The sequence below is a fragment of the Leishmania panamensis genome (assembly GCF_000755165.1).
Source record: "Leishmania panamensis strain MHOM/PA/94/PSC-1 chromosome 35 sequence".
Lineage (NCBI taxonomy): Eukaryota > Euglenozoa > Kinetoplastea > Trypanosomatida > Trypanosomatidae > Leishmania > Leishmania panamensis.
The window spans coordinates 1,471,176-1,491,713 of NC_025882.1; the positions used below are offsets into that span (position 1 = coordinate 1,471,176).

The window sequence follows — 20,538 nt, forward strand, 5'->3', positions numbered from 1 at the left end:
CCTGCCCATTTTCCCCCTTGCGCGCCTTACACCTCTTTTCGGTACTACTGTGCTTGCCACATCTTCTTCATGCCTGTGCTGTGGTCGATTTCTTGTTTTTTTTTTTTTTGAGTGGTGTAGGCCAGAAGGGGGGGGGGAGCAGCACAGAGGTGGAGGCAGGGCGATCGGGCGGCGGCCAAGTATGGAGGAGGATGAGAAACGACGACAACAGGAGCAAGCAACTTAGGCGACAGGCGCAGCCCACTCTCTCACTTTCTCCTCTTCTCTATGCCCACTGACCGTTGTTCTCTTCCTCGCCCCCACTCCTGATTACCATGGCTTTACGTAGTGGGACTGTGTACATATTTTTGAGAGGTAGGGAAGGTCATCCAAGGCATAGTAGGCAACGACGCGGTTTTCTCATATTTTTTTGTCTTCCTCTCTCTGCCATCTTCGTTGCTCGTCTTTGTGTCTCTCTTTCCTCTTTATCCCTCGCTCCTTCTCTTTCTTCATCGTTGTGGTCGCGTGGGGTACGTCTTGGCTGGCCATCTCTCCCCCCTTTCCCCCCTCTCCCCTTTTCTGTCTTGTGGGGTTGCCCACTCTTTCTTGTCTGTGGCCGTTCTTTGGCTCAACGCTCTGCGGCTTCTTTCTTTGTCACTCCCACAGGACATGACACGCTCGCAGGCGCGTATGTCTGTGCGTCTGTGCACCTCTCCCTCTCTTCGTGAATCTTCGCGAGCCTCTCGGCTGTGCGGTGCCCCAGCCGAGCGTTTCCGTCTTGGGGGCTTCACCGCGGTTCCTTCAATGCTAGTGCAAAACAAATCGATTGGATAGAAAGGAAATGCCCCCCCCCCCCAACCACCACCAAAGAGTGGAGAAGACGGTTGACGGGATTCACGGTGATGGAGAAAGTAACATTCTATATCTGTTTCTGCGCGCGACTCTGGTGAGGAGGTGTGTGTCACCTCTGTTGCAGCGCGCATGATTGGTCTTGGGTCGTAGGTTTGGGTGGGTGGGTGGATTCTGTGCCAGGGTCTCTCTTTGACCCTTTAATCCCCCTACTATTACGGCTATGCGGCGGGTAGTGTGCTTGGTGTGGGAGGTAGCGCTGCGTGAAGCAAGTGCCATTGCGCGTGTGGGCCCGCGTCTATCTTTTCCGCTGAGGGACGAGCGACCATATTGGCGCATGTGCACTTCGTTTTTTTTTTTCCGAGGACAGCGAGGGCTTGAGCGAAAAAGTGAAGGAAATGATGATTTGCCCACGCAATCGACTGCGACAGGTCGAGCAGGGTGGCTTGCCACTGTATTTAGGGTTATATGCGTGCTGCTGTTCAAAGTTGTCGGCGCTATGGTGCCGTCGACGGTACAGCCAGTCTGCAGCCCTTTTGTACGCACTTACCAAAGCCTCAACGGTGGAAGCTGACTACAGCGACACGAATCCTGTTGAACGGACTGCGCTTTAGAGCGACTATGGGTGTGTGGGCTGAGGTAAGGTCCCATGTGATCGGCATCGTCAAGAGCAGAGAAAACGATGCCACACGGGTATGCACCCACCAAGACTTACTTTGAGCAGTCTTTCACTCCCGTCCCTTTAGCACCCAGGGGTGCTTATTGAAGAGCTCTCTTCTGGACATACTGTATGTTCCTCTTCTTTCTCCACTTAACACTCTTTGCTTTGGGGCCTGTTACGCACCTGCACGTCCTCTTGCCTCTCTTGTTCACCCCTACACACCCACGCTCACAATGGTCAAGCACTGATCGCAGATAGAGAGAATTCAACGCGCCCGCTCAGGCCCCGACACGAGACAGCTGGCGCAAGCAGCAATTCGACTGACCCCATCCCATATTCTCCCACACCTTTATTTTTTTTTTCGCCGATAATGCTTCGTCGCCTTGCCAACTGCTCCACGTCCTTCGTGACGGGGGCCGCCGTGCAGAGGCGCTCCACCACCATTCTCTCTGTGCGAAAGGGCAACAAGGTAATTCTGATTGGGGACCGTCAGGTGACCTTGGGCGAGCGTATTGTGGCGAAGAGTAGCGCCTGCAAGCTGCGCAAGCTCAACGACAACGTTGCGATTGGTTTTGCCGGCAGCACGGCGGACGCGTTTGCGCTGATGGAGAAGCTGGAAAACAAACTAAACGACTTTCCAGACCAGCTCTCTCGAGCCGCGGTGGAGCTTGCAAAGGACTGGCGCACCGACCGCGCCCTCCGCCGCCTCGAGGCGTCCCTCATTGTGTGTAGCAAGGAGGAGACGCTGGAGATTGATGGGCAGGGAAACGTAATCACCCCCGAGGAAGACGGTATCATTGCCATTGGGTCGGGCGGCACGTACGCCAAGGCGGCGGCTCGTGCGCTGATTGATGTTGACGGCTATGATGCGGAGCGCATTGCACTCAAGGCGATGAAGATTGCGACCGACATTGATGTCTTCAGCAACAGCAACTGGGATGTGGAGATGTTGACGCGTGAGGAAGAAGCGGTAAAGAAGGAGGCGGAGAAGGCGGCGCAGGCCAAGGAGGAGAAGAAGGAGTGAGCAGGTGCTCGCCTCTGCGGTTGGTGTGCAGGGTCGTCTCTTCTTCGCAGCACCGTCCGCCTTCGGCATCGCGACACACGTCGGCTCATGGGCCCCATTTCCTCCTGCACGTTGCTGCCGTGCAAATCGTATTTGCCAAGCGCTCGATTTTTTCTTTCTTTTCCTTCTATTCGGGTGCTGGCGTTGATGCTGTTCTTGTAAGGAATATAAAGCAGCATAAAGGAACACGCCTGGATTGTGCTGGAGCAACCGATGATGACTTACGCCTGCGCGCGCCTCTCTCGTTCGTCTATGTCGTTAAGCTTCTGTTGGTGTGTGTGTGTGTGTGCGAGTTGGTGTTTTTATTTTACGTTACGTCTCTGTTTTCTATGGCGTTTCCGGTTGAGCAGCCGATAGGCTGCCGAGTTGAAGAGACACACAAGCACGCCAGTAGCGAAACAAATAAGACGTTAAGACTAGACAGTGTAAAGGGAGCTCCCCCTCCCCCAGCTTTGTTGTGTGTGCGTTGGATGCTGCTTACGCCAGCGTCGTTTTGCATTTCCGCCTGCTCGCATCGGCGGTGAAGGGTGGAGGACGCAACGCGACTTCCACGGGACAGACGGCTGTTCGTGCAACGACTCCGTCTGCCCAACGGGAAGAGAGGTGATGATGCTCCCACAGGGCTCTGGTGCGCGCACAAAAATGTGCGACTAGTGACATGGGCATCCTGGCGGCAGCCGTTGCGTCTATCTCTATCTGCTACCCTCCGGGCGGTCTGCTTAGCTCGTTACGTCCCCGTACCCATGCCTCCTCCTCCTCAAGTACGTTCTGAGCGTGTTCTCTCTCATTCATCCCAATTCCTTCTTACTTATCTTTCCCGTCACTTGACTCGCTCAACAATGCATCTTTGCCGCTGTTCACACGTTGGAGTGAACTTCTCTGTCTCTCTCTCTCGCTATTGCGTCTTCCACGACACCGACACGCATACACGAAACGCCTCTCCTGTGTCCTCCTGTTTTTGCCCCCCCCCCTTCATCGCACGAATTCCCACAGAAAGGGGCGCACACGCCCACATTCGCTCGAACCGCAAGTAAAAAGAAGTGCAAAGTGCCGAGAACGAGCGCACAGAGGTGTAAGCGGGGTAAGTAGCACTCATCAGCAGCGCGCACCCATAGGCATACACGAAAGGGAGAAACGCCAAGTGCGCGCTTTAATTGACAGAGAAAAATTCAAAAGACGAGTAGCAGCCGACAGTGCCCCCGTGAGGAAAAGCAAAGCGACATCGAGTCTTTCTTTTGCCGCTTGCGGTCTTGTGTGCGTTTGTGTCTGCGTGTCTCTTGACGCCTCTTTCCTTTTCTTCCCCTGTTACTGCTTTACTCTTCGTACCGCTTCCTCGAAATGTTTTTTTTTTCTCTTCTCGAATCACGCTTAATGGTAACCGACTCGACTAACAGAAGATACCCCCCTCCCCCCACACCCCCACACCCACACACAACTGCTCCTTACTCATCCCCCTTCTCCTTTCACCACGCTCCGTTTGCTTTCTATTAGCGATCTGGCACACTTTGCAGACGTTAGTGTCCTTTGTGTTTTTCTCTTGCTTTTGCTTTCCACTTCTTCTTTGGCTGTAACAGCGCCTGCGTCTGAGTAGACGCATGACTAGGCTTGTGCGTGTATGTGGTGCTGAGAGATCGTGGGCGATCCACGTACAGAAATACACCGCGCAAAGCAGCGTGTATCTCGATGAAGAGTACTTAAGGATACGTCGCTGACTCTCTCTCCTACACTCTCTCGTCCTCTTCCCCTTTGCACTTGCCTACCGCACCGTTGGCCATGGCACAAGTTAACTCCTCTGGTGTCGCTGCCGCAGTGACGTCTAGCAAAGTGGGCGCATTGTCGTCTCATCCGCTCAAGGCGACAAACATTGGCAAGGATAACGACTCTTCTTTTGGTGCCGGCGCTCCGCATGGACAAGTGCAGGGGCGTGTCCGAGGCTGACACCACCAGCCGGGCAAGGGCCACATTGCGGGAACATGCGATGGCGAGCAGCAGCACGCCCCAGGCCTGTGGAAGTCGATGATAGGGTCGCAGAGGGCCTCCATGACCCCGCCATCACTCGTGATAGATGAGAACACCCGCGGCCAGGGTCGAGGGCAAGCTGCCCGTTCAGGCAGTCAGCAGAATAGGCACTCGTGGGAAGACGACAGCGGCTGCCCTGCGGATAGTGCGTACATTGCTTTGACGAGCGCGCAGCTGCACAGGTGGCCCCCGCCTTCCTTTCCTGGAGTACGTCTTCCCGCCTGGTGTTGGTCCACGTCGGCGACGGTGTATCCGCTCTCCGAGGACGACCTCCTGGGCTTTTTCCATTATCTACAGCTGACCTCCCAGGAGAAGGCGGCACGAGCGCGGCTGTTTGATTACGTCCAGACGTGCATGGCGGAGGTGTGGGGTCCTTGTAAAGCGGGAAGCAAACCCCGCGCGACAGCACAGGTGATGCTCTACGGCAGCTACGCTCTAGGGATTTCTCATCCACGCAGCGATATCGATCTTGTCCTCACCTTCCCGGCCGAGGAGCGAAAGGACACCGCTAGGTTTGCGGTGAAGAGGAGTGGTTGCGGGGATCTTGTTCCCGCGGTGCCGATGGCCTTTAAGGAACGCCAGGCACTGTGTCTGGAGCGGCTCCACGACCTCGCCGAGCAGCTTTGGAAGTCGGCATCGTTTCCCCAACTGGAGGTAGAGATACACGGTCAGTGCTACGTGACGCGCATTCATCTGCGAGATATGACCTGCAAAGGCGTGTCGTGTGACATCAACAGCTCCTTCGTCTCTGCGCGCGTCGCCCGCATCGTGGCGCGTCGGCGGCTATGACTGCAAGACTTGCCGCGCGCGGCGTTTCTTGTGCGCCTCACCAAGGCAGCCGTGAAGCAGTGAGGGTCTCAACATAGTCGTCTGCGGTGGCGTCACGTCCACAGCGCTTTACTCCCTGGTGGCCTGCTTCCTCGCTTAGATGGAGCAGCTTCGTCCACACGCGCAGGTGGAGGAGAACCTGTCCCCGCCGCGCTACGAGGAGGCCTCCGCCACGCCTGTTGCGACGTTCCTATCTTCGTTGCCTTTGGTTTCTCTGTTCTCTTCACCACATATACCCGTGCTACCGTTGACCAGCAAGTCTCTCGCGCCGCCTATGCCATTGCTAACCGACACGACTTCCATTGCTCGCGGCGGCAACGCGCTAAGCAGAGCAGTGGGCGTTCCTTCACCTGAGCCGAGCTTGGGTCGTGAAGAGCCAGAAGCACGGCTTGTGCAAGTCCTTGTCTTTTCGCGAGGCGAATCAGGAGGACAGTGCACTGTGCCTTGTTCGTATGACTGCTTATTCGCTTTCCCACACGGACAGAGTGAGTGGTGCATGCAATGAGGACAGTGAGGAGGACGACGAGGTAGATGACTACACCCAGGCGGGCCTCACGCACAGCTCCGGATCCCCCACTATTGTGGCCAGGCCGACTTCTCGGGCTGCAGCAAGCACACCGCCGTCAGCTGCAAGCGAAGCGCACGAAAGAGTTGCAGCGACCGCGTCTGCTAGTGATGCGCCACGGACGCGCGTCAATCCTGCTGCGCAACGTGAGAGCGGGTTTCCCAATGCGCAAGAGCTCACTCGCATCGCGCAAGCGCGGTATGGTGCGCCCCCAGTACGTCTGCTGCTAAAGCTCTGGAGTTTTCTCTCTGTGGATGCCGTTGTAGGCGGGTATCAGGTGGCGGATGTCTTTGGAGACGATGTGTTGCGGTGCCACTTCGGCGAACAGAACAACTCGGCCACGGTAACCAAACAGCTGCTGTTCGTGCCATCGCTTGAAACGACCACGTTGGCGGGCACGCTCAGCACCGGCATCTCCGCTGCATCCGTTCGTATCCCTGCGCTAAGAGTACTCTTTCGCTGTTCGTGCACGTTGCTAGAAAACATGCCCCGGTGTCAGCGCTACCCACGGCGCTCCGCCCCAATGATCCTCTGGACTGTCTTTGTCGACCCTCATTTGCCGGCTAACTTGGAATGGTATTTGATGTAGTTTGCCCGTATATTTTTTCTTTTTTCCGCTTGCTGCTACTTCGTCGTGATGACGGTGGAAAGCGCAGTGCGTGGTACCTCACAGGGCCCCACTACCCGCTCTGTGCGGGGGAGGTCAGTGCAATGTGTCGCTACTGGTGTGGAGGTTGAGGTCTGGGACGGCGTTGCATGGAAGCGACCCGCAGCAGTGAAGGCGTCTGCACCACCCATATGATGGGCAGGGTGCCAGCGTGACTCGAACGCATCGCCCGCGGCCCGCTGGTGTGGGGAGCCTGGGACACCCCGAGGGGACCCGCACCAGGTGCCGGCCGGCATGATGGGTGCGGCGGTGAGGCAACCTGTGAAGCAGTGGAGTGGGTAGAGTGTGAGGCAGAGGTTGTGCTCAGATGGCTGAGTCGGCGCGCTGCTGGGGCGTGTGTCTACGACTGCTTTGCACCACGCGATGGGCCTGGGGCAGGGCCGAGTAGGGCGGAGTTGAGCTTACGTTCTGTGGAAGAGAATGGACACGTTGGAACTTTTTTTCATTTTCGCTGTTTGAGTGGCGGTAAGTCTCGTGTATTGTGCTCTCACGATCTCAGCATCCTGTGAGGAGGCGGCGGCCGCGGGTGGCGAAAAAATGGCGAACAACTTTGTGCAGTGTTTGTAGTGAAGGATGTATTGTGGATCGTGGTGTGCGCTCTCTCGTACTCCTTCTGCCCACGCTGCACTCCGCTCCCCTTCTGAATTCCCCCTTGCCGCTGCCTTTGGACTTTTCTTTTCTCAGTGTCTCTGGACTTTGCGTCAGAGTAGGACAAGAAATGGGGGAGGGGAGCAGAGGAAACGCGTGTCGTCTGCGTCTTGCCAAGACGACACGCCTGCGCCTCTTGAGTTTTATGCCACTCCGATTCTTCCTCTTCGTCCTGTGTCTTTGCTCGCTCTACTACTGTCACTACTAGCTGTTTCGTATGTCTCTGTACACTACTGCACCACTGCTGCGCTGCTACTCGCACGATACTTTCCCTTCGCGAAGATAAACGAGGCCGGGAGGGAGAATGCGTGGAAAGACGGTCTTTTGCCTTTATCTGTCTACCTTCTTTCCTTTCATTGCTGACGTGTTGTCGACGCGGAGCGCCTGTTTGTCGCCGTGTTCTTCGCGCACGCGTGTGTGCGTGTGTGTGTGTGTGTGTATGCAGTTCACGCCCGTTATCGAATAGTCGGCAAACAAGCAAAGAGCAACAAAGTCGAAGTGCAGCAGCTGAGGCAAGAAATATGTATAGAGCCTGTGTGTAGTGTGGCCTCATATTACTTGATCAGTGGAGCGCAATCACGTGTGCTGTCAAGAGAGGATGAGCTGCCTTGCGTCGCATGGAGGGAAGGAGAACCTCTCTCTTGCTCGCAGAAGCACGTACCCATGTCCCCTCTCCCTCCACCACTACTACCGACCCTTCATGTCACTGGAGTGTATGTTGCAAGATGGTTTGGGGCCTCTTCTTCCTCTCACTTTGTATCCTCCTCTACCTGCGGCGCTATTCATGACTGATGAAAAGTAGAAGAGAGCCACCGCACATATACACGCACACCGTTCCGCACGTACATGGGCAAGCATGTGCATGTAGGGATACGCGACTTGTTTTTCTTTTGCTCCTGCTCTACTCTCTCTTCTTCTCCCTAGTGCAGATGCCTATTCATCAATATGATGACTGGTCGTATGAACGGCTGCGTCAGCAACGCAACCGAGCCCATTTCTTGCTCGAGGACCCATACCGTTACGTGACAGTGCTGCTGATATCGAAGCCAGGCAAGTCAGACGTACTGAAGTGCATCGACAGTCCCTGCTACCACGCCGCTGGCCCACTAGGCGAGGGCGACATTGTTGAAATAGAGGATCTGCTCTGTCTGCGCTGCCCTTGGCATCGGTATCTTGTGAACATCGAGAATGGGGAGGAGATTCTGCTTCAGGTAGACCCGACCACCGAACAGGGGGCGGGAATGGTCGGCCGCCACGCCGCCCTCCCCACGCACCCGATGAACTTAGCCGATCTGTCCGCCGGAGGCGTGAAGGTGGTGCACGGGGAGAAGGTGCAGCGAGTGCACCATGCGTGGCTTGAGGAAGCCACGGGTATTCTCTCTATCGAGGTAGCAGAGGAGGCGGCCATGCGCCAGCATCCCGTCAAGTCTGACAAGCCGGCCGGCAACGTAAAGAGTGGCGGCATCTGTATGCAGATCTTTGACATTAAGGCACGGGGTCTCGACCAGTTGTAAACATGTCCGTGTGTGCATACGTGTGTGTGGGCGGATGTGGCGCCGCTGCCTCCCCCCCTTCACATTCTCGACGCCGATGAAGGAAGTGATGCAGAGGTGATGCGAGCAAAGAGGCATGATTAAGAACCTTACATTTCGAAAGACCTTCTCTACACCGCCGTTTCGACCTTTCCCTCCCTCCAAGACTGGGTGTCACGCCTCAGCAGGCGTGCACGTCTATATGGTACTGTTCTTGTTTTCTCGTTGACTTCTCCCACCTCCCACTTCGCACCCTCACCCCCCCCCCCCGCAATGCTGCGAGAGGGAGGAGAGGGGGGACCCTCTCCAGTGAGTAGACTCGATCCCCCCTTTTTTTACTTTGCGCCGTTTAGCTGCACCCTTTTTCTTGGTTTGATATGAGTCACTGTGCGCTGACTGGGGAGAAAAGAGGCACTGCTCTGCTGCTCTCTCAAGAGTGTTTACCCCCTTTTCTCTCGAATCCGACGGGGGCCATGACATACATCGGTAATCCCCTCCTCCCTCCCCTCCCCCCGACATTCTCAGGCACATCAGTGCTGCAATTCCTACTGCAGTGTGTACGTCTTTCCGATGCTTTCACTGCGTGCTGAAGGTAATCAGTGTCATCGGCACGAAACCTTCGTAGGGATTACTTATGTATGTTGCTTTACGGCGTGTCGTGCTACCCACCACCCGAAACTGATTGTGACACCCTTGCTACATCCTCGTAAAGGGCAGTACGCATCTCAACTGGAAGAGCCAACCCCCTTTGGCGATACCTCTTTCCGCCTTTCCACCTTCAACACCGCACCGGGGCTACTCCAGCCAAACGAAAGACAAACGAACCGTATCCGAGATCCAGCAGCTGGTCTATGCTTACCAGTCAGGTGGTGCGACCCACATACGCATTCATACACGCACGTATTTTCTCTCTTCGTGACTCCCTTATGCTTTCCATTCTCCGTCCTGGAGCAAGACGGCTGCGCCTGCACACTCCCGGAAGAAGACTTATCCTCTTCACTGATGCACCTTTAGCGTGTGTTGGCGTGTCTTTAACGAGGGTTGCACGGGCGACAAAAGGCATCCTGCCTCTGCGATCTCTCTTTCTTGTACTCTAGCAGTCGGCACCCCCTCCCCCCCCTCTCTCTCACTCTCTGATCATCTCCGCTCCTCTCTTCATTTCAACTTACTACTCTAGTACCACCTCTTCTCTTGCTACCGCAAGGATCTATTAGCTCTCCTCTGCTCGCACTCGCGTTCACGTGGGAGGGGGACGGTGCTGGCAAAGAGGCACCAATCGAAGGGAGCGGCCAAAAAGTAGAAAACGATACGAAAGCGCTGATAACTTTCAGAAGCAAAAAAAGAAAGCCCCAAACGCCCTCAACGTCTCTTCCCACGCAACAACAGCAGCAGAAACGAAAGGACAGGCAAATGGAGAATCTTCCGAACCAGCTGATGAGCCGCATCGCTGAACTCTCGCTCTCGGATGCACAGATTCAGTCCTACGGCCGGTGGCTCGTCTTCGCTCTTGGAGCCTACTACATCTCCAGTACCTGGCAGAAGAGTATCCCCGCAGATGTGCAGGCTGCTATTACGGGGCACATGGTGCAAGGCTACGACCGCAGCGCCATCACCACCCGCCTTGAGCAGCGGCACATCCGCCAGCTTCTCCAGCAAATCACTGGCTTGAACGAGCTGCGCCAGCAACTGCGTTCAAAGATTGACAAGGAGGCGAAGCTTCGGGGCTGGCAGCGAGTGTTTCGGCTGACTCTGATCAGCATTGCTGCCACCACCTACACACACAGCCTCACTATTTCACTACTCTCGATTAAGAACATGGTTCGAGTGCTTGTCTTCCTGTTGAGTCGTCGCGAAAGTGCGGCCTTGTCCAAGAGTCGCAGCGGCCCCATCTCGGCTGTTCGGGCGTGGTGGACGGGCGGGCGGCGCGCCGGACTCACGGGCATCATGATGGAGTCGATGATGGCAAAGATGGCCGAGCAGGCGAGTCAGCAAGCGTCGCCGTTTGCGAACGCGGAGCTGGAGGAGGTGGCGGTGACGGAGGGACTTCGGCAGTTGCCTCTGCCGCCGCCGATCGACGGTCGTGCAGCATTTGTGCAGGCGCAGCAGCAGCAGATGCGGGAGGCGGTACACAGGGAGAGCGTGAGTCAGGTTGAGCAGGCCTTCTCAGTGCGCGCGGTGCTCGAGGTGGCGGTGCCGCGTATTGTAGCGTGTGCTGCAGCTGCGGTCGACAGTGCCATTGCGGTACGGCCGGTGCACCTCTTCAGCGTCAGTGGCATTGTCCGCGCGGCCGACCTGCGCAGCCTGCTGTGCGACATTGCCCTCAGGATGGAGCGGCGCGCTTGCGTTGCCGAGTGGGTGCGGCGGCCGCACCATTCGCTGGTCACCATGTCCCGGCAGCGCAGCGGAGCGAGCTCCTCCCTATTGACTTCACCGCAGAAGCCCCTGGACCCAAGCAAAGGTCGCTTGCAGACGAACGAGGACGAGGAGCTTCTCGACGAGCGAGACCAGTCAGCGACGTCCTCGGAGGATATCATCGAGTTTCCTCACGAGTCTACCACCCTGCTCCGCCCCGACGGTCGCCAAATGCGCCGCAGCGAAGACCAAGTTATCGATGAGATGCTTGGCCGCTGCTTCACTGCGGAGGAGGAAGCGCAGCAGGAGGAAGCGATACGCCGTGATCATCTGCTGAAGGGGCAGATGGCGGGCTTCTTCACAGAACTGTCGCACAGCGCGAGCTTTGGGGAGCTGTGTATCACGTATGCTGCTGAGCTGCTGGCGACGCAGTTTAAGGAGGCTGGCGACATCACCCATGTCAAGACGTATGACGCGGCGACGGACACTGCAAAAATGGCGATGGTGATCGCTGCCCTCGACAGCTGCCGGCTGGCGGCTCTTGAGGAAGAGTGCGAGGTGAAACCGTACCTGCGACTCTTCTGCGAGGAGACCATCCGCTCCACGTGCGCGCAGTGACGCACACTGTTGCCCACCTCGACTCGTTTTTTTTTTCTGCAGGCGAGCCTCAGTGCATGCGCACACGTGTGTGTATGTGTCCCTGTGTGTAAACTGCCCATGAATGCAGTGTAGAGGTGCCGTGTCCCTCTCCGTTATCACAGGCTGTATGGTAACCACGATAGATGGCCGTGTAAAGGTCTATCGAAACTTGCAAGAGGGCGGAAGAGACAGCGTTGAAAAGACTTAACAGCATTTGGTGATGGCAACAAGCGACTACTTCTCCCACTAGCCCCTTCCAAACTTCACACCCTCGACACTGCATCGCGCTGCACTTATCATCTCCCTCCTTCCTCCTCGCCCCTTCATGAAGCTCTTGTTTCAAGAGGAGGGGGAGGTAAGGGAAAGAGGGGAGGGGGTTGCTCTTGTCTTACTCTTCTGTATCATGCTGCTGTGTTTTCTTGCCCTTTTGGTATGTCCCGTGCACGAATTATCGGGCACCATCGATGTGACTGGCCGCAGTGGTGTGTGCCTGTGTGTGCCAAGTGTGACCGTTTCTCCAAGCTGTTTATTTTTATCCCCGGGGGCCTCCTCCTTACGCATTTCTCCTCTCTTCTTCTACTCGGCCCTCTCCCGCAATACACCGTAACCTGTTCTTGACCGCCACTGCATTCCTGTGCGTTTCTTTTACCGCAGCACGCCTTCTTTAGCTTCCTCATTGCTCGACTCAGGGCGAGTAGTGCCTCCAGAGTAAGGTGACTGGCCCACACCGATACGTGTGCGTTGGCGAAGCGGGTTGTTGGGAAAGATCCTTGTACGTGCTCGCCGAAGGCAGCTACCTACGTACACACAGGCGCATCTGCCTTTCTTACCTATTCACTAGAGGAGCGACACGGGAGGATGGACCCAGAGGCGAGACAAGCAGCCACATGGGAGCGGCTGCGCAACGAGGCGCGGCAGACAGACCAACTCATTGATCAACAGCTTCGCAAACTGGAGGTGGTGGCACTTTTCGACGACGAAAAGATCATTGGCAGCGCAGCCGCCTCGCCTTTCACGAATAATGACCCCGACACTTCATGCTCGGCGACCCCAGCTGTGCCGGTACTTAGTTCTAGCGCTCTGCACAGTGGCGGCTTCAGCCCACCCCCAGCGTCCACGATGTTGTTCGAAGATGTGGAGTCCCAGTACCGTGGCGCCGAACGCGACATCGACGAATCTCTCCGTCGGTTAGAGCAAACCGTGCTGAGCATGGAGGACGCGTGCAGAGAACTGGGCCCTACCTCGACAGCCGCGCGACATACCGAGCGCTTCCGGGGGGTGTTAGCTGAGAAGCAGCAGACGCGTCGTCGTCTTACGGCAGAGTTCCGGCAGAGAAAGGATCGCTATGAGCTGGCTGCATCGTGGCGGGCGGGCGATACGCGACGGCGCATTGGCCCTGGCGACGATGCAGCCAGCGGCGGGGTGCGCATCCTCATTGACGAGCAAGCCTCTATTCAGCACACGCTGAGCCGCGTGAAGGGTTTGCTGGAGCAGGCCGAGGACACGCGAGATCGACTGCGCACGCAGCGTGAGCGCTTCAACGAAATCGGTGACAAGCTGCTGCACATTGCTGAGCGCATTCCATTTGTGCAGAACATTCTCCATCACATCGACGTGCGAAAGCGACGTGAGATGGTGGTGCTGGGTACTGTCATGTCGTCTCTCATGTTTGTATTTGTCTTTTTTCTCTAGTGGCCCAGTGTGCACATCTTCGCGTGCGTGTGCCCACCGGAGTTCCTTTTGCTTGACTGGCCGACACGCATGTGTGGTGGTGTTTCTCTTCATTCCTGTGGAACGATTGGCTTACATGTTTGTCGGTTTATGCAGAAGACTGGACTTTGGTCCCTTCTCTCTCTCTCTCTCTCTCTCGCGTGCGTTTCATTTTGCTTCTGCTTTGTGCACAGCGATGGCAATCCAATGAAGAAAAGGAGCCCCCCTCCCCCGCACATCTTCCCTGTAGACTGGCACTAGTGAAATGAGAGAGAGAGTAGATGTCCATGATATCCGCAGGTGGTAGGAGGCGACCCACGCCTTGCGTGTGCCTGAGAGGAGCGAATTCCTTGCCTCCTCCCTCTCTCTTGTGGTGTGAGCAGTGGCGCGCCACCGCGCGTGTTTCTCTGCTCTTTGTGTGTGTGTGTGTGTGTGTGTGTGTGCTTCTGGTTTCACAGTCAATGGCCGCATCCTCTGAAGAGATCCGGAGGAGGCATTTACTCCTTCTCCCTATCAACTTTCCGCCTTCTTCCCTTCTCTTCAGCTTTTCTTGTACGCTTGTGTTCGTTTTCGCTAAAAAGGTGGTGAGTGTGCGCGTTCGCGTACCCCCTTTGCATTCGTGAGTGAGCCCTGTCGTTTTGCCCCTCTGTTCACTCCTGCTTGCCGCTGTTCTTGTCTTGTGACACCCTCCTCTTGACCTCTGTCGGTTTGTAAGTAGTCTTCTGTGCTGGCTGGATACACGTGCACGAGAGAGGCACGCACGCACACACTCGTACACACAGGCGAGCATAGCAAGCAAACAACAAACAAACACTGCAGTGCTCGTTGCACCTCTTCTCCTGCTTAACCTCCTTTCGCTTTCCGTGTTGTTGTGGTGAGAGTTCTGCCTTTACGACTGTCACTTCGGACCTCAATCACATCGCTTGCCACTCACTCTATCCCCCCTTCCCACTCCCCTGGCTGGACCTACCCTTCACCACTTTACTGTTAGAGCCTCCCTCTCCCTCCTCGACGCCTGTACGTGTACGCGCGCATATATTTTGTCCCCTCTTCTGTTGTGTCCTTCGTGGTCACTATCCCTTGCTTCTTCTGCACAGCCAACTATATTTACTACATAATTGCTCCAACCTACTCCTCCTCCCTCTCGCTCTTGTTTGGACCGCTCGCACAAGCAAACTGGGCTTTCCTACATAGGGACACACACACACACACCCGCACGGTTATAGAAAGGTAGGCACTTTCGATTTTTCCTACTTCCACGACGTGGGGTCGCCGTGTAACATCGACCAGGGGCTTGAAACGTAAACGAAGAGAAAGAGAAGTGGGGGCTCGTAGGGGAATAAAGCCACATCCAAGACCACTGCTGATGAGCCGGTCACAGGACGTAAAGCGCAAGGCGGCGTATCCACCGCCGCCGGCTTACGCAACATTACGTACAAACGTGCCTTCTTTTTCTGCCCTCCAGACCTCCGCACGAGTGAATGCTGCCGGGGGACTGGACGGCAGTGGAACACCGCGACAGAGGCAACGGGCCGCAGAGCGTCTGCTCTTGCAGCAGCAACTACAAGCAGAGGGTGTGGTGAAGGCCAAGAGTGATGTGCACTCCAATTATGGTCATCACGGCAGAGACTCGGCTGTTTTTATGGTTGCAGCAAATGACGCACGGAGTCGTGTAAGCCACCCCACCCCGGGGTTATCTAACTCTGAATCCATTCTCCCGTCAGCAGCCCGGCCTGCGTCCGTCTCTTCAACGCTACCTTTTGGCTTGGCGTCTGTTGCAGTGCAGAAGGTGAAGGTGCCGGAGGGATACGGGTCTAACCAACCTCCGACGTCGCAACCATTGCGACGGACTTCGATGGCGCGCATCACTTCTTTACGGCCACCCGCACGCCTTCACGCGCACTCCCCACCAGTGGTAGCTCCAAAAGTGGGCCCGCGAGACTCCCTGGCGAGCGGTGTGACTACACCTGGACGAGTTTATGCCGCCTCAACCTCGCCTCCGTTATCTGCAAGCGCTGAGGCTGCCTCTGCACGCGAGGCACACCCCTGCGATGCATCCGTGCCACGCAGAAACCGTAATAGAGATGCTTTACTCGCTACGGGAATCTCGCCACGCCCACATTCGGGTGTGGCAGTACAGGGCAGCAGCATCAACAGCTGCAGCTCGCAGCGCAGTCTGCAACACGACACACCCAGCTTTATCACTGTGGCTCGGCACCGACCAAACATGGCGCCGGTTATGCTACCCACACAGCAGCTGCTGGAGAGCGGCTACTACGTGGCCTCCGACGAGAGCGCAAACTCGAGCTTCTCCGACACGCCACAATCGGCGCGACGCATCTCTCTGACCAGCAGCTTCTCTCTGCGTACCACAACGCAGCGACTGGACGTGAACAGCGGCGGTGCTGTTGGTGAAGGCCGCTCGGCCACGGTGGCGACTGGCGCCTCCCTACCCGGTGTCCGCAGTCTCCGTGATAGCCGAGATCCCAACAGTAGTGCCCGAGGAGGCTGCAGTGACGACAACAGCGACAGCAGATTCGAGGAGGAAAAAGACGTCGGCAACTTTGATGAGGAGAATGAGGAACAGGCGGTGCTGACGTACATGGACTCCGGGGTAGAGGGGAGTCGTGCGAGTGGACCTCCCTCATCGAACAAGGCACCACCACCGCCGTTGGCGCGTCAGGGGGCGTTGCCAGCGGACAAGATAGGTAACGGGACCGGCGGCAACCTTGGGGACTTCAACGTGAGCGTTGAGGTCGGCGACACGGACTACGACATCGGCGAGGATCCGCGGAGCTGCATGTCTGCCAGTTCGACGCTACAGCTGCACCGTCGCAGCACATCATCACAGCGCAACGTGACCTACTCAGTGCGTGACTCGGCGGCGGCTGATTGGAATACTCCAACGCAGACGCACCAGCCAATCAGCAGCAGTAAAGCGAGCGGCGCACCGCCTAGAACGACTGCGGTTGCGCCAACCAAGTCAACAGCAGCCACTGCCGTGTCAAGTATGCTCTCACAGCAGCACTCGACTGGTCACGCGCCGCTAGGGCCCACGCCTTCCCAGCACTTTGTGTCGTGCTCATCGCACCTGCAGTCGTCGTCCACGTATGAAGAAGAGCTCCGCGAACGGGAGTGCAAGCAGCTTAGCCTCCACGAGGCGTTCTTTCTCAACCGAAGCCGCAGTATGTGGCTCGTCGATGATCACGTTTTGGCCAAGGTTCTGGAGTACGTGCGGATTATGGGGTACGAGCACCCCGCCTTGAAACACGACCGTAGCAAAGGCCAACCCTCGCTCTGGAGTAGCAGCAGCGCCATCGACTCTCCCATCGTGCTGGGCAAGCCGAAGAAGGCGACTTCAGCCTCATCTCCCTTAGTGGTAGGTACGAGGAAGGTGAACCCGCAGGTGACACAGGACATGCACAAGTCGCCGTCGTCTGCCACCGCCGTGGTCACGGAGGAGGCTCTCGCACAATCAAGCAGCGCAAACACCCCATTCACTCTGCCCACAGCTGCTGGCGGTGCGTCCGAGTCCGCAGCGTTCGTAACAACGCAGTTCTACTTAAAGGCCGGCAAGCCCCGTTGTGCTGGGCAGTACGTGAAGACGTCCAAGGCGGCCGCTGCAACACACTTGTTTCTCACCTTCAGTGAGGCCATGCGGTGGATTGCGGAGCAGGAGTACGTTATCGGCACTGTGCTCTTGTGTTGTGCGCGCTTTATCGGTGATGCAAACACCGACGGCGCGGCGACTACCGGCGACACCGTGGTCGACACTGCAGCGAGGCACCAACGCCGTACAATGCTGCAGCGCCGAAAGCCATGCATCCCTCTGCGGCTCCACCCGATCCACTTTGTGGCCTCGCTTGTGTGCTCGTGGTTCCCGCAGTGGGGTGGCATATCAGCCTTCGCTCGTGCCTGGGAGACGCAGATCCGCCTGGTCCTGGGCAGCGCGTCGCCATCGCATCAGCGCTTCTTCAAGTGCTCTGACGACGGCCTCTTACTTAGCTCCGACTGCGAGGGGGGGAACCTGTACCGGGTGGAGCGCACGACTGAACCGTACTTATTTCTAATTTGGCTGGAGCCGGATCAAGGGAGCGACAAGCGAATTTGGTTCTACTTCTCTGTGGTGGGGGCGAAGGAGGGGCGCAGGCTTCGGTTTCGGCTCATGAACGCGGCACCGCACGTGAAGTTGTACCGACAGAACGGGATGATGCCAGTGTGGCGTGATGGGCTGAGCCAGCCAAACTGGGGACCCGTGGACTCGTGTTCCTTTCGCACAACAAACCGGGACTTGGACGGCGAAGTGTCCTTCTCAGTGACCGCCCGCAACTCCACGGAAACGATCCAGATCGCCTTCTGCGCACCGTACACGTACGCAAACTTACTCTGCCACATATGCCACTGGCACGCCCTTGTCAAGAGCAGTGCGTGCGACATGCGATTTGAGGAACGGGTGCTATGTCGGAGTCCGGAGGGGCGAAAGCTTCATTTGCTCATTGTGACCAGCCGCTCCAGCTGCGTACCAGCATCAGCGGCGACCGAGGATAAAAAGAGCACTGCGGACGCAACGGTTTCCGGAAGCCAAGGTGACGCTGGCCAGAGTGGCGATGGCTTGGTGACGACAGGTGGCAGCTCGTCCAGTGACTGGACATCCCCTGCCATCGGGAGCCCTACCACGACAACCCCATCCGGGAAAGGCAAGGGCGGTGCCGCAAAAGAAGCGGTGCGCGGCCCATACGCCAATTTTGCCTCTGGCAAGAAAGTTGTACTTGTCAGTGGACGTGTGCACCCTGGCGAGGTGACGGCGTCGCACGGCGTCCACGGCCTCATATCTTTCCTGCTCTCCAGCGACGCTCGTGCGATCCAGTTGCGTGAGCACTTTATCTTCTTCATTGTGCCGATGCTCAATCCCGACGGCGTCAGCCGCGGTCACTCCCGCATGGATCAGTTCGGCAACAACCTAAACCGCTGCTACAATGACCCAGATGCGGAGACTCAGCCAACAGTGCTCGCGCTGCGGCGCGTGTTCGAGCACTTGCAGCAAGCGTATCGCGAGCGCTTCATCATGTATCTCGACTTCCACTCCCACGCCTCGCAATCCAGTGGCTTCATCTTTGGCAACAATCTGCCCGTGTCAGTGCAGCACTGGAACCTCTTCTTTCCGCGATTGGTGGAGCTGCACGCGCGTCATGTGTTTGCCTTTAGTCTCTGTCGCTTCGGTCGCGTGCATATGACTACCAAGGATGGGACCTCGCGGGTGCTGTTCGGTAGCAGTCTCATCCACAGCTACACAGTAGAGCTGACGCACTTCACGGACCGCCGCCTCTACGCGGACGATTTCACAGCGATGAACAACGGGAGCAACGTACTTTTTGAGGTGACGTGGCCGCCACTACACCGGTCGGCGGGGCAGGCCTGCCCCGCCGACGAGGACGCCGACGGCGCGCAGGCCGCGACGAACGGCGCCGCAGAGAGGTCGGGCATCTCCACCCCGTCCTGTGCACGTGGCGTCGGCAAGTGGTCCGGCTCGTCGTTCCCCGGCCGCGGGCGGACATGCCGGTCGAGCTCTGAGGGGGCAGTGGCTTATCCCACGAGTGGCTCCCTGCCCAGGCAGTGCCCCGGCGCCGCCGCGGGGAGTCACAAGCATGGTGGCTGGACCCGGGTCGGCGAGCACCGCAGTGGCCAGTCTTCTGCTTCTCAAACTGGCAGCGCTATCCCGCCGCTGTTTCTGCAACCCATCTCCACACCCACTATCCTTTGTCAGAGTGCGGAGGTAGGGCAGGCGTGCCTGTTGGCGCTGCGCGACTACTGCTCCATCGGGGCCCGTCCGTCGCCGGAGCTGACGATGGTTGGCGGCATGGAGGCCGTGCTGCGTGATTCGAAGCGCCAAGTCAAGCAGGACTCATCGAAGGGCAAGAAGTCCCAGTCAACCACCACCTACGCCAGAATGCAACCCATCTACAGGCAGTACTAGCCCACCTCACTGTTGAACATCTCCGCAGTAGCTGTTACGGGACGTTCACACGCAGCAGAGATGAGGAGCTCTGGTGTTGGCGTCTCAAGAGGGCTCGGCCCAAACTTCAGAAGGAGTGCATCGGATTCGATGGTGTACACAGGCGGACACACATGGCCTGCATGTACGTCTGCCTGCCTGTGTCGTACGTGGTTCCTTCTCTTTGTGTTTGCTACTAGCTTTTCCCGCTCTTGTGCGTTGTCTTTCATCACCTCGATTGTGTCCCCTGAGATGCCAACCTCTTAGCTTGTGCCTGCCTCAGACAAGCGCAAAGGAACTCACGACGATTTCGGGGCCTGGGGCAGGCGTGATGCGCACGAATGCTCATGCGTTGTTTGTCATGACTTGCCGCTCGTGTCATTCGTTGTGCGAAGCGAAGGTGCCGCCGCACTGAAGTCAGCGGTTTGCACGTACACAGTGGCACATCAGTCATGCTTTCGAGTCTTGTGTGTGAGGTTGCACGTTGCGCCGCGCCGCCGCGGATGCTTCATCCACGTACGGGCAAGTGACTTCCTCTCTGTTCAGTTCATGCACTCTTTCTTTCACTCGCACAACCCTTTCTCTTTCTCTTGCTCTTCACACCCTTCGCTGTCTGCCACTGTCCGCGCCATCCCCTTCCTCCTACGCGTCGCCTCCTCTTCCGCGCACGGAAGGGTATCCAGTCACGCACGCTTTCAAGCACAAACGCGTACAATTTTTTGCCCCTTGCTCGCGCAGAGACTTTTACGCAGACGTGCCGCAACATCCCCGAGACGCGCGGCGATCACGCTTTGATCCTGTTTAGCACCGCAAGGATAAAGGCAGTGTGGGGCATTACACCGTCTTGTGTACTTTGTGTTGGCTCTTTCCATAGATCAACAGCGGCACGTGTGTGTGTGCGTGTGTGTGTGTGTGTGCCTGCTGCGCCTCCCATAAACGAACCGTGACGGAGCGAAGCGGAGCGGACGTTGTTGTTATTGTTTTCCTTCATTTTGTTGTGGTTCTTTGAACACCAGCTTGTCACATAGACCACC

At 57.2% G+C, this 20,538-nt stretch overlaps 5 protein-coding genes and 1 pseudogene across 5 annotated transcripts, besides 1 other annotated feature; all 6 read left to right on the forward strand.

Moving 5' to 3' along the window:
- Positions 1 to 1,859: 1,859 nt before the first annotated feature.
- On the forward strand, positions 1,860 to 2,513 carry LPMP_354090 (HslVU complex proteolytic subunit-like protein; the record flags this gene model as incomplete). Its single annotated transcript, XM_010705042.1, has 1 exon — positions 1,860 to 2,513. One exon carries the CDS (start codon positions 1,860 to 1,862, stop codon positions 2,511 to 2,513), a length of 654 nt encoding a protein of 217 aa, XP_010703344.1.
- A 2,055-nt stretch (positions 2,514 to 4,568) lies between these two features.
- LPMP_354100 lies at positions 4,569 to 6,553 on the forward strand (annotated as a pseudogene).
- Positions 6,554 to 6,633: 80 nt separating this feature from the next.
- Positions 6,634 to 7,066: a repeat region.
- Positions 7,067 to 8,208: 1,142 nt separating this feature from the next.
- On the forward strand, positions 8,209 to 8,793 carry LPMP_354110 (hypothetical protein; the record flags this gene model as incomplete). Its single annotated transcript, XM_010705043.1, has 1 exon — positions 8,209 to 8,793. One exon carries the CDS (start codon positions 8,209 to 8,211, stop codon positions 8,791 to 8,793), a length of 585 nt encoding a protein of 194 aa, XP_010703345.1.
- A 1,428-nt stretch (positions 8,794 to 10,221) lies between these two features.
- LPMP_354120 (hypothetical protein) lies at positions 10,222 to 11,781 on the forward strand (the record flags this gene model as incomplete). The annotated part of the gene is made up of 1 exon (XM_010705044.1): positions 10,222 to 11,781. The coding sequence occupies one exon, from the start codon at positions 10,222 to 10,224 to the stop codon at positions 11,779 to 11,781; it is 1,560 nt and encodes a 519-aa protein (XP_010703346.1).
- An 879-nt stretch (positions 11,782 to 12,660) lies between these two features.
- Positions 12,661 to 13,494, forward strand: LPMP_354130 (Qb-SNARE protein, putative; the record flags this gene model as incomplete). Its single annotated transcript, XM_010705045.1, has 1 exon — positions 12,661 to 13,494. The coding sequence occupies one exon, from the start codon at positions 12,661 to 12,663 to the stop codon at positions 13,492 to 13,494; it is 834 nt and encodes a 277-aa protein (XP_010703347.1).
- A 1,384-nt stretch (positions 13,495 to 14,878) lies between these two features.
- LPMP_354140 (zinc carboxypeptidase, putative) lies at positions 14,879 to 19,486 on the forward strand (the record flags this gene model as incomplete). Its single annotated transcript, XM_010705046.1, has 1 exon — positions 14,879 to 19,486. One exon carries the CDS (start codon positions 14,879 to 14,881, stop codon positions 19,484 to 19,486), a length of 4,608 nt encoding a protein of 1,535 aa, XP_010703348.1.
- Between the last annotated feature and the right edge of the window lie 1,052 nt (positions 19,487 to 20,538).